This window comes from Ziziphus jujuba, chromosome 6 (assembly GCF_031755915.1).
Source record: "Ziziphus jujuba cultivar Dongzao chromosome 6, ASM3175591v1".
In the NCBI taxonomy this organism is placed as follows: Eukaryota; Viridiplantae; Streptophyta; class Magnoliopsida; order Rosales; family Rhamnaceae; genus Ziziphus; species Ziziphus jujuba.
In genome coordinates this window covers 8,822,373-8,834,764 of record NC_083384.1, presented here as the reverse complement: position 1 = coordinate 8,834,764, position 12,392 = coordinate 8,822,373, and the positions used below count along the sequence as shown (strand labels likewise).

The window sequence follows — 12,392 nt, the reverse complement described above, 5'->3', positions numbered from 1 at the left end:
AATGTTTAACGCTAAACAGAAGCAAAGCAATACTCCAAGTTGCATATAAAACAATAGAGAAAGAGTTTACCAAGACTTATTAGTAGTACTAAAAACATTGAATTTAGATATGATGTGGCACAACTTGAATTTAGTCCACAATTAACAGATTCCGAGGCTGATATTGCATACAAATAAGAAAATGAAAGTATTGTCCTTTTCTCCATTTGGTCGTTGGAAGTTAGAGCTTGAAATATACATAAGAACCTTCACTTGGGATTAATCCGTTTGTAAGTTAATCAATTTCCAAATACAATCACGCATTCTTAAAACGATTTTCTGCTTTTCACACTGTTTCATATTTCATATGAATTTTGTCTCTTTAAGCCAGCACTGGTTGTTATGCTTTTTTCGGTTGGCCTTAAATTCTTATGATTATCATAATCTGATATGAAAGTTTGAATACTTATACATGTCTATTAAAGTCTTTCTTGTTGACCAAGGAAGAGATATACACAGTATCTTTCTTGTTTATACCATTGTTTTAAATTACTTATGGCTACTGATTTGGTTGCTTCAGGATTGGATAATTCCAGATGTTGAAGTAGTTATCAACTATAGTTTTCCCCTCACCACTGAGGATGATGTCAACAGAATAGGGCAGAGTGGACGGTCTGGCAAAAAAGATGTCGCTCATACGTTTTTCACTGTAGAACAAGTTAGTATTCAGCATAGTTTCACCCTTACCCAGAGATATGGTCACACATCATTTTCATGAAAGAATGGTGTCAAATATTATTTATGACGTTTTTCTTAAAATCCCCTACACAACTAAAATCAATATTCATATATAATACTTTTATTCTTTCCTGTTTCAGGGACTTGCCGGAGAGCTGGTGAATGTTCTTAGAGAAGCTGGGCAAATATATAGTGCCAGATGCCCTATTGAAGTTTGGCACTGATGTAAATAAAAAGGTAATAACCTGTACCCTTTTTTTTTTTTTTTTGGGTATTATCTGAAGTCATTCCAAGAATTTGTTGATTTTTACCTTTTTATTCTATCATTGATTCGTACAATACAGGAGTCAAAGCTTTACGTGGCTCACTTTTAAGGAAATTACTGCAGACGCTCATTGGTTCTAGTTTACAAGTACCAAAAAGAAAATATGGAATGTGAGTTCGGAATTAGCATATACAATTTATTATTATTTTTTGTTTTGTATTTCCTTTTGTTTTTGCAAACTTATTTAATAATATATTTGATTATAGATTCTACGATGACCCAAAATCTTGTGTTATTTCACATAATAATTAAAAGTATTACAAAAAGCAATTTTGAGCAACATATAATCTTCTGGATGCACTTTTGTTCTTTTCTGAGTCATTTCTTGGTGTTGTTTATGCAATCAATCCAGGGAAGGGTAATGTCAATTGGTTCAATTATTAGAATATTCATGTGAAATTATAGGTTCATTAAAGCGTGTTGATTAATTCGGTTCAAATTTTATAATCAAAATTACGTTACTTCAAATTTTCAACTGCAATGAAAATGACATACTTGTTTTCCTAGCTATTTCCTATGAATAAAGAAAATAAGAAAAAAGAGAAAATTATTAATTGAAAATTTCGGAAAGCATAACAAAATAGGAGCTTTCCGTCTATGTTCCTGAATCCTGATGCCTAGCACAAATTTGACCATAAGGAGATCGAGTGACGTGTATGAATTGGAAACTTCAAAATCTATAGGCCAATCTGGGTGCATGACTTTAATCATATTGGTTTTTGTTCATTTTCAACAATTGGAGAACATCATGATCTGATTGAAGTGGAACCAAAAAAGTATCTTATGAAGTTTTTTGGTCAACCCCACAAATAGTGTGGCTCTAAATCAAATATGTTGGACATGTGCTTCACTAAGCTCTTAAAATTTTTGGTAAAACGAACCAATAAATCCAAAAAGAGTAAAAGGTAAAGTAAGAAAACTGTCCAATCAAAACTCAAATGGTGCGGTTTCGAAATCGAACACTTATTGTTTTTTTACTTTTTTCTTCATCAAGACTAGGCAAAGATTAGACCAGTTCACAATAAAATATCTAGTGGTTTACAAATTACACAACACAACAATTTGGGACATTTCCCAGAAAGACGACTAATTCGATTTCGTGTGGCTCAAGCAGAAAATATATTGAGACACTTGGACTTTTCTAACTCGGAACAAAAAACCACTGGTTTGAACCATAAACGACATACAGATCCACAGATTATCCAGACCAACCCAATTACCTTAAATTTGTTGGAAGCCAATCGTTTAAGCCAACAAACTCAGAAAATTCACATTAAAAAAAAAAAAAAACAAAAAAAAAAAGGTCTCCTCTCTTCTTTCACATACACAAAAGTAAAAAAAAAAAAGGAGGTGCAAAGGAGGTGAAAAAATGGCAGAAAGTGCAGTAAGTTTTCTTCTTGACAACCTCACCCCGTTGCTGCAAAACGAGATGCAACTTCTTTCCAACGTCCACGGACAAGTTCGGTACATCTTGGATGAACTAGAGACCATCAAGGCCTTCCTAAGGGTTGCTGATGCAAAGCAAGAAAGCAATCCAGGTCTCAAAATCTGGGTTGAGCAAGTTAGAGATGTTGCTTATGACATGGAGGATGTTGTTGATGAATTCATGCTTCATCTTATATATTACCATGACTCTGGATTCTGTTCCTTTTGTCATAGGCTTTATTACTTTCTCAGAAGCCTGAAAGCTCGCCATCGAATTGCTTCAGATATGCAACTAATCAAGTCCAGAGTCAATAGCGTCTCAAAGAGTTATCGAAGATTCAACCTGGACATACCAAGGTCGAGATCTAAAGCCTACAGGCAACTGCCTAGTCAAGGAGATGCACGTCTGCTTGAAGAAGCTGATTTAGTTGGAATCGGCGAACGCAAAAAGCATCTGATGGAGTGGCTTTTGAACAATGAAACCGGACGCCAAGTGATTTCAGTGGTTGGAATGGGAGGGTTGGGGAAAACAACCTTGGTGAATCAAGTCTATAAAGATCCAAAAGTGAGGAAACGTTTCAAGGTTCATGCTTGGATCACTGTTTCTCGATCATACAAAATTGATGATCTCATAGAGGACATGGTTCAACAGATTTTCACCGTGATAGGGAAACCAGTACCTCAAGAAGTTTCTAACATGAACAGAGATCGGAAAAGAGAGACAATCAAAGATTTTCTGCAACAAAGTAGGTATCTTATTGTTCTCGATGATGTATGGGATGTGAAATTTTGGGATACCATCAAGCTTGCATTGCCTAGCAGCAACAAATATGGTAGCAGAATTATGGTGACTACCCGGAATGCTTCCTGTGTGGAAATTCATGATAAGGTTTACAATTTGGAGCCATTATCTCCGGAAGAGTCCTGGGGTCTTCTCTGTAAGAAGACATTTCAGGGAAAACCATGTCCTAGTAACTTGGAGGAAATCTGTCATTGTATCTTGAACAGGTGTGGAGGATTGCCTCTGGCAATTGCGGCCATAAGTGCGGTTTTAGCTACGAAAGACCAGGCAAATATTGATGAATGGGTAACGCTTTCTCGCACATTTGGTCCTGAAATGGGAGAGAATTCCAGAGTTGACAACATGAATAGAGTACTCTCCCTCAGCCTCAATGATCTTCCATACTACCTGAAATCTTGTTTCATGTACTTGAGCATGTTTCCTCCTTTTCAAAAGATTGAAACTATGACATTGATCCGGCTATGGATAGCTGAAGGGTTTGTGATTGAAAAGGAAGGGATAACCCCAGAAGAAGTTGCAGAGGGTTATATCAAGGAGCTCTTGGACAGGGGTTTGATCCAAGTTGCAGGTACAACCAGCTGTGGAAGGATCAAATCTTGCAAGGTACATGACCTTTTGAGGGAGATTGCCATTCAGAAATCAAAGGACCAAAATTTTGGAGTAGTGGTAAAAGAGCAAGGAGTAACTTTGCCTGACAAAGTTCGACGTCTATCAGTAGTTAAGACATTGCATAATGTACAAAACAAGAATCTTTCCCGACTTCGTTCGTTGTTTGTATTCAATGCAGAAGATTCACTCACCGAATTCCCCAAATTGTTTCCCAGAAGCCTTAAGCTGCTTAAGGTGTTAGAGTTGAGAGGTGCACCTATAGAGAATTTTCCTGAAGAAGTATGCAAATTGTTTTATCTGAAGTTTCTAGGCTTGAAGAAAACCAAGGTGAAGCATATTCCTCGTTCCATCAAGAAGCTTCAAAATCTTGAGACATTGAATCTCAAAGATTCATTTGTCACTGAGTTACCTGTTGAGATTCTGAGTCTCAAGAGACTTCGCCATCTTCTGGTATATCGTTACCAGATTGAATCATATGTGCATTTTGATTCCAAGATTGGTGTTAATGCCCCTGATGGAATAGGTTGTCTGCAATCGCTTCAAAAGCTCTGTTTCATAGAGGGAAATCAAGAAAACTTGACAGAGTTGGGGAAGTTAAACCAGTTAAGGAGATTAGGCATTGTAAAGTTCAGAGAAAGAGATGGTTCTGCTTTATGTTGTTCAATCCAAAAGCTGATCAATCTTCGTTCATTGTCCATCACTTCAGAAGAGAAGACCGATATAATTGATCTGCAACACATTTCTTCTCCACCTCAGTATCTCCAACATCTATATCTGGCAGGACACATGGAAACACTACCTCAGTGGATCAATTCTCTTCAAAACCTTGCTAAACTGTTCCTGAAATGGAGCCGGTTGAAAGAGGATCCTCTAGTTCACCTTCAACATTTGCCTAATCTTATGCACCTTGAATTCCTTCAGGTTTATGAGGGAGAGAGCTTGCATTTCAAAGCAGGAGGGTTTCCAAGTCTCAAGATATTAGGCCTTGACAAACTAGATGCATTGCAATCGGTGACAATAGATGAAGGAGCAATACCTCATCTCGAAAGGCTGACGTTTCAGCGCTGTAAATTGTTGAAGAAGGTACCTACAGGTATTGAGTTCTTGACCAACTTGAAGCTTCTTGAGTTCTTCGATATGCCAGATGAATTGATCATGAAACTACGTCCAGACGGAGGAGAAGATCATTCAAAAGTTGCTCATGTTTCAGCTGTATATTCTGTATACTGGTTAGGTGATGGTTGGGATGTTTTCTCTTTAGAAAGGTTCACGGAAAGGGATACTTCACCTCAGCCCTACCCTGAAATGAGGAGCTATCGTAGGAGTACTCTTTGGAAGGTGTAGGATTTTACTTGGATTTGTATTTGTTTCTGCAAATATTGATAGCAGAACTGTGTTTTCTTCTTTAAAAAAAAAAAAACAAAAAAAAAAAAATTGTTTATTACTCTGTATTTAGAGATAAATTGTTTATAGTGGCAGTTTTTTTTTTTTGGCCACTACAAGTAGGTTTTAATGCAGCGCTACCTGCTGACTGTTATTGTTTAATATTTGGTACAATAAATTTGCTATATCTTTAATTTTGTACAATCTCATAATCTGTTTTCTTATTGTAGTCATTCAACTTTCCGTAAATAACAAGTTACTGAAAGCATCAAATTGTCATTATATTTTTAATCATGGATCTAGAATTCTCTCTCCCATTTTTATTTTATTTAAATAAGGTTGTGAGTTTTGCTAATAAGACACTCTTTTCTTGGTTTATATGGTGATTCGTTTTTTTTCATTGTCATATTTCAAGCATTCCAACTACATCAACACCATTGATCTTTATCCATATTTCTTATTTATTTATATATTGGCGGTCTCATGCTTGCTTATTCGTTAGTGGAGTTAATATTAGTCGTCGACAGCATAATCTAACTTTTGGACCGACTGTTATATTGTCACTCATATAAATAATAGGATAAACCACTAAAAACACTCTTTTGTGTTTTGTATTTTACCTTCATATGACAATAAATAGTTTGCATAAAGATGATGAACTTTCTAAAAGAATAAATATATAAATTTGACTTAGTATTTTGGAGGCATGCTTGCTGTAATATTTGGACAATCTGAGGTAACAACATGGAAAAGTGGGATGTACTTTAGCAAAGTCTATACATTGATTCTCACCAATTTTTACGGGTAGCGTAGAGAGTAGGATACAGAAAAAGAAAAGCAAATGCAGTATATATGGTGCACTACTTGTCCTGAACAAGAAATTTTGAAGAACAAGATGGGAAATTCAACATGTTTTTAATATTAAATAACTTCCACAACCGAAGAAGGTGTTCAAGCTAGAAAAAAAGGTTTAATAGCAGTCTAAATAATATATTCTGAAATTTGGTAATGGTTGAATAAGCTTGGGACTTGTTGTTGTTTTGCTTTAAATTGTAATATTACTTAAATTGTGAGTAATATTTAAAGCTAAACAGAAGCAAAGCAATACTCCAAGTTGCATATAAAACCATAGAGAAAAAGAGTTAACCAAGACTAATAACTTAAAGTAGTATTAAAGACATTGCAATTAGATATGATGTTGGACAGCTTGAATTTAGTCCATAATTTACAGACTCCGAGGCTGATATTGCATACAAAATAAGGAAAATGAAAGAATTGTCCTTTTCTCCAATTTGGTCGACATATACATAAAGAACCATCACTTGTAGGTGATCAATTTCCAAATCCCATCAAACATGCTTAAAATAATTTTCTGCTTTTCACACTCTTTCAGGTTTCATTTGAACTTTGTCTCTTTACACAAGCACTGGTTGTAATATTGCTTTTTGGTTGGCCTCAAATTCTTGTGGTTATCATAATCCTATATGAAAGTTTGAATACTTTATACACACATACATGTATATATATAAATCTTGATCAACTATGGAGTTAAAGTCTTTCTTGTTGACCAAGGAAGACATATATACAGTATCTTCCTTGTTTATACCATTATTTTAAATTACTTATTGTCGTCTATTAGACCAAATAGAATTAAGCCAATGGCTGCTGCTAATCATAATTTGTCACTTCACGAAATAGGCAAAGTTTTGCTATATAAACAAAAGCAGTTTTCAACTAAATAAACAAAACCCAACTTATATAAAAAGTCACTGTATATGCTATATACATAAAAAGCAGTCTGCAAAGTGAAGGTGATGATCATCAATGGATGACTGGAGGATATACCCACCATAAGTAAAACTCAAAAGAGTTTTAATGGCAGAAAGTGCAGTGCTTTTTCTACTCGACAAGCTTGCAAATCTTGTTGAAACTAAGGTTCAACTAGTTAAAGGGGTTTGGGAAGAGATTGCTTATCTAAGAGGGGAATTGGAGAGGACAAGCGCTTTTTTGAAAGATACAGATAAAGTGGAAGAGACTAGTGATAATCAAGAACTCAAAGTTTGGGTTAAACAAGTCAGAGAAGTTGCCCATGAGCAGAAGATGTCGTTGATGAATTTATACTTGTCCATGCTCATCATCATCATGTGGGAGGAGGAATTTTTTCCAGTTGTTTGTATAAGCTATCATGCTGTGTGAAGAATATTAAAGCTCAATACCATATCGCGTTGCAACTTCAAATTATTAATGCTCGAATTAGAGATATTCATGCTGCTCATAAAAGACTTCGTCCCAGCTTCAATGAGGCTCTGAGAGGTTCGTGCTTTGACACTTCAGGTAGATATCTACAGCTAGCTTAGGAAAAGTAAAATGATTGGAATTGCTGTTTTTCTGTTGTGTGTATGGTCTATTTAGCTCTTAATTGTTCTGGTTTTATTTTGTTGGCATATTGACTAATAACGATACTAGTGATCTTTTTGGTTTGTTTTTTCATTTTTTCTTTATTATTTTTCATTGTTATGTGGAACCTTTTGTTAACCTTTTTTAATCTATGCTTTCTAGCTATAAAACTTTCTTGCCCTTTTGAATGGAAGTTGACAATATTTACTTGCATGTATTCTGTACGGTATATATGTATGCTATTTAGTTTTGTTTTCTTACATAGAAAATCAAATTCTAGGTTGGTAAGATTTCAGATTTTTCCTTTCTATTCCAATTCTTTTGACAGGAAAAACATAGCATGACCGACGTGAGGACGCTCTTTTTCTGGTTGACAATGATGCCATTAGCATAGACAAGCCTACAGGACAATTCGTAGAGTGGCTGATCAATGGTGGGTCTGAATGCGAGGTGGTAGGGGTGACTGGAATGGGAGGGATTGGGAAAACCACCCTGGTGAAGAAAGTCTATGATGATTTCAAAGTTAAGAAGAATTTCAAGATCCGTGCTTGGATCACAGTTTCTAAACCATTCAACAAAAGTGAGCTCCTTAAGGACATGATTCAAAACCTGTCTTATGTAATGAAAAGAGCAATTCCAGGAGGTATGGAAAACATGAATTTTGAAGAATTGATAATGATCATCAAAAACATCTTGCAGAAAAGAAGATACTTAATTGTTTTCGATGATCTATGGAATATATATGAATGGGAAGCTGTCAAATATCTTAACAGTAAAAATGGTAGCAAAGTTATGATCACTACTCGTAAAGATGATGTAGCCTCAAATTCCTGCATGAACTTCAAAGGCAAAGTTTATAACTTAAAGCCCTTGTCCCAGGATAAGTCTTGGGAACTTTTCTGCAGAAAGGCTTTTTCAGGGAATTCATGCCCTCCTTATTTATTTGAAATTTGTAAAGATATTCTCAGAAAGTGTGAGGGTTTGCCTTTTGCGGTAGTGGCACTAAGTGGTGTTTTGGCTACAAAAGACACACACAGGATTGATGAATGGGATATGATTAGTCGTAGACTTGGAGTCGAAATTTAGGTAATGACAAGCTTGAGGATTTGACAAAAGTACTTTCTCTAAGTTTCAATGATTTTCCTTACTATCTGAAATCATGTTTCATGTAATGGGGAATCTTTCCTGAGGGTTATCTGATTAAGCGAATGAGACTAATTCGCTTATGGATTGCTATTGAAGCAAAAGAAGAAAGGACATTGGAGGAAGTTGCACGGGAATATCTCAATGAGCTCTTGAATAGAAATCTCATGCAAGTAGCAGGAAGGACAACGGATAGAAGGGTGAAATTATACTGCATCCATGATCTTTTGCGTGAGATGATCATTTCGAAATCAAAGGACCAAAATTTTCCAGCCACTGTTAAAGAACAAACAACAATGTGGCCTGAAAGAGTAAGAAGATTATCAGTACATACTTCCTTGTCCAATATACAGCATATCTGGTCAGGTTCTCATCTTCACTCATTATTCATGTTTGGGGTGGTCGAAAATTCATCTTTGCATACACTTTTTCAAGGTAGTTTTAGGCTGCTTAGGGTGTTAGAGTTTAGAAGGGCACCTTTAGAGACATTTCCAATAGAAGTTGCAGACTTGTTTTATTTGAAGTATTTAAGCTTGAGAAAAAACTAGGGTGGAGACTATTCCAAGATACATAAGGAAACTTCAGAACTTAGAGACTTTGGATCTTAAAAAGACTTGTGTGACCCAGTTCCCTATAGAGATTCCACAGCTTCACAAACTTCGTCATCTCTTGGTATACCATTTTAAAATTGAATCTTATGCATATTTTTATTCCAAATTTGGTTTTAAGGCAGTCAGTGGAAATATTGGAAGCTTGCAATGTTTACAAAAGCTCTGCTTCATTAAGGCAAGTCAAGACTGCAACATGATACTGAAGGAGCTAGGAAAGTTGAATTAGCTCAGGAGGTTAGGCATTATGAAGCTAAGGAAGCAAGACGGGGTAGTTTTGTGCTTAGCCATTGAAAGGTTAAAGAATCGTCATGCACTTTCCATAACATCTACTGAAGAAAATGAGGTCATTGATCTTCAACACCTTTCTTCACCTCCTTAGTTTCTCAAAAGATTATACTTAACAGGATGCTTCAAAGAGTTACCAAGTTGGATTCCTTCTCTTCATGGTCTGGTTAGGTTGTTTCTAAAGTGGAGTCGATTAAGAGATGATCCACTTGTTCATCTTGAAAATTTGCCGAATCTTGTTCATCTTGAACTACTCCAAGTTTATGATGGAGACACATTGTGTTTCAAAGTTGGAAAATTCAAAAAGCTTAAGCTTTTGGGTCTTGACAAGTTTGACAAACTAAAATGTGTGCAAGTTGAGAAAGGAGCCATGCCTTCCCTCGAAAAGCTAGTGATCCACAGGTGCAGTATGTTATGGGGTGTGCCATTTGGAATTGAACACCTTTGCAAGCTCAAAGTGTTCAAATTCTTCGATATGCTAGACGAACTGATCATGAAACTATGACCGGATGGAAATGGTGAAGATCTTTGGAAAGTTAAACATGTCCCAGAAGTTTATTCTCCGTATTGGAGGGATGGAGGCTGGGATATTTACTCCATTGACAGTTTTGGAGAGAGGGAAAGCAAAAAACCACCAGGGAAAGCCAGGAGGAGTCATGATCTTCGCACCCTATGGAAGGTCTAGTAGTCATTCTAATGTAAAAATGGTTGAATAGTTATACAAATGAAAAATGTGCATATTTCTCATGATCAGTAAACTTGTACAGATATACTGATTGTAAATGATACACTGTACAATAAGTTGAACCTTTCATTGACCATTCTGTTTTATCTCAAAGTGACTGTCTAAATGTTTCAATGTATATTGTATAAAACAATGAACAAAAATAAAGCAGGTCATATCAATGGGCTTTGAATTGTGATTATGAGGGATGATTTGGAACTCTGTCTACTTGGGCTTTGAATTTCTTGGTGGCAGGGCATGCTATGTATCAACTTTGGAAAAATGTCCAAATAACCATTGAAAGAAAAAGTTAAAAGAAAAAAAAAATTAGTAATTTCTATTGATAAGACAATCCTTGGCAGAGCAAAACTAATACAAAGGTTAAAATGAAAAATACATATAATATGTAGCACATATCCAACAACATGGACCATGGTTTCACCCTTATCCTAATCTTTTATCCACTCCCAAGTCTCTTTGTTTACCAGTAAAGGTGGAAGGAACATGCTTTATTTTGTCATTGTCTTCATATATTTAACTTCCACCTAGCCTGTTGAGATTGATGTTGTCAGTTGTCTCAGATTAGTTCTTCTTGCTTCTATTGCTTTCTCTAAACATATAGTCAAGCCTGCTTCATCCACATCGTTTACACTATCACTTCTATCACAATTACACCACACGTTTGAAATTGACCGGTTAGAAATCCAGTTCAACCAGTTTGATTGCAAGTTCATCATTGTGAATTCCCAAAGAAATTCAGGTGCCATGGCTGATGGTCACCAGGGTCACTTTAGAGACTGCTCCTTGTCACTGTCTACAAATTGATGGCTATGGCTAACATATGATGTCAAATCTGGTAAGTCAGTTGTTCTTTTATGTTCTCAAATGTTTAGATTATATTCCAGTACCTGTTACTGTGGCCTCCAAGGGACATGCTGTTGATTCTGGTACTGGAAATTAAGTGGGACAGCCCAAACCAATTATGCTCTACGTGACACTTGGTTACTGTTCGGATACTAATGCATCAGTTACTCAAAAAGTTAACATCTACAAGAGCTTGTAAATTGTTGGAAAGATTGCAATCATAATTAGCCATTGTTACCTCGAGGATTAAAGTAGTTCATGGTACTAATCGGTCACCATCACTCCCTTTAATGAAACAAGTATATTCATTATTAGTGCTAGGAATTGTAATGACGTGCCATTTCGGTTCAAATATGTTTTTGTAATTAAAAATCATAAGCTTAGGCATAGAACAGGGATAGAATCCATTGTAGCTACTTTAAATTAGAGAAATTTAAAATTAAGATAAAATAATGACTATTTAGAATAAAGATTGAAACACACACAACACATAATCACATATGGAACACTGCAGTAGCATAAAAAACCCTTAACTTTGGAGGATTATCCAAATCCATTTCATAGCTTGGTCCTTTAAAGTACTACAATAGTATTGCAATAAGTAATCCAAATCTTATATCTACATGAATGGTTTAAATATATAACTACAATGCATGGTCTCTTTTGGCATCAAAAGAAATCCACTCATTCTTGTTCTTGTTCTTCTCCATAGCAGAATTACGAAGTTTACGAAAATAATCCTCCAGACTAGTCATTTCATAGTGTTCAAAATTGTCCATCGTACACTCTTTCAAATCCTATACTCAGCTCTCCAGTTTTTCATTCTTATAAGAAAACCGCAAAATCCAAGAAAAACCCAACTTAATGACAAGACAGAAAGGAAACAGTAAACAAACTTGAACACAAATTGATATGAGATAAGAAAAGAAAAAAAAAAAACTTGATAATGATAGACCAATTTACATATCCAATAAAAAAATATATACCTTCAATGATTATACTTGTGATTGCACAATGAAGGAGATAATATTTGGATAAGGAGCAAGCCAAGGCAAACTAGCAAGCACTGATGTAAGATATGCCAGACTTCCCAATTATACCTTCAGA

At 35.5% G+C, this 12,392-nt stretch overlaps 1 protein-coding gene, 1 long non-coding RNA gene and 1 pseudogene across 2 annotated transcripts; all 3 read left to right on the top strand.

Moving 5' to 3' along the window:
* The first annotated feature begins 329 nt into the window (after positions 1–329).
* LOC125418833 (uncharacterized) lies at positions 330–1,277 on the top strand. Its single transcript, XR_007237852.2, has 3 exons — positions 330–697; positions 858–954; positions 1,062–1,277. It is a non-coding gene; the product is annotated as an uncharacterized LOC125418833 (long non-coding RNA).
* A 921-nt stretch (positions 1,278–2,198) lies between these two features.
* LOC107434565 (disease resistance protein RPM1-like) lies at positions 2,199–5,465 on the top strand. Its single transcript, XM_016046038.4, has one exon. The coding sequence runs from the start codon at positions 2,412–2,414 to the stop codon at positions 5,220–5,222; it is 2,811 nt and encodes a 936-aa protein (XP_015901524.3). The 5' UTR covers positions 2,199–2,411; the 3' UTR covers positions 5,223–5,465.
* Positions 5,466–7,136: 1,671 nt separating this feature from the next.
* LOC107434559 (disease resistance protein RPM1-like) lies at positions 7,137–11,382 on the top strand (annotated as a pseudogene).
* Positions 11,383–12,392: the final 1,010 nt, after the last annotated feature.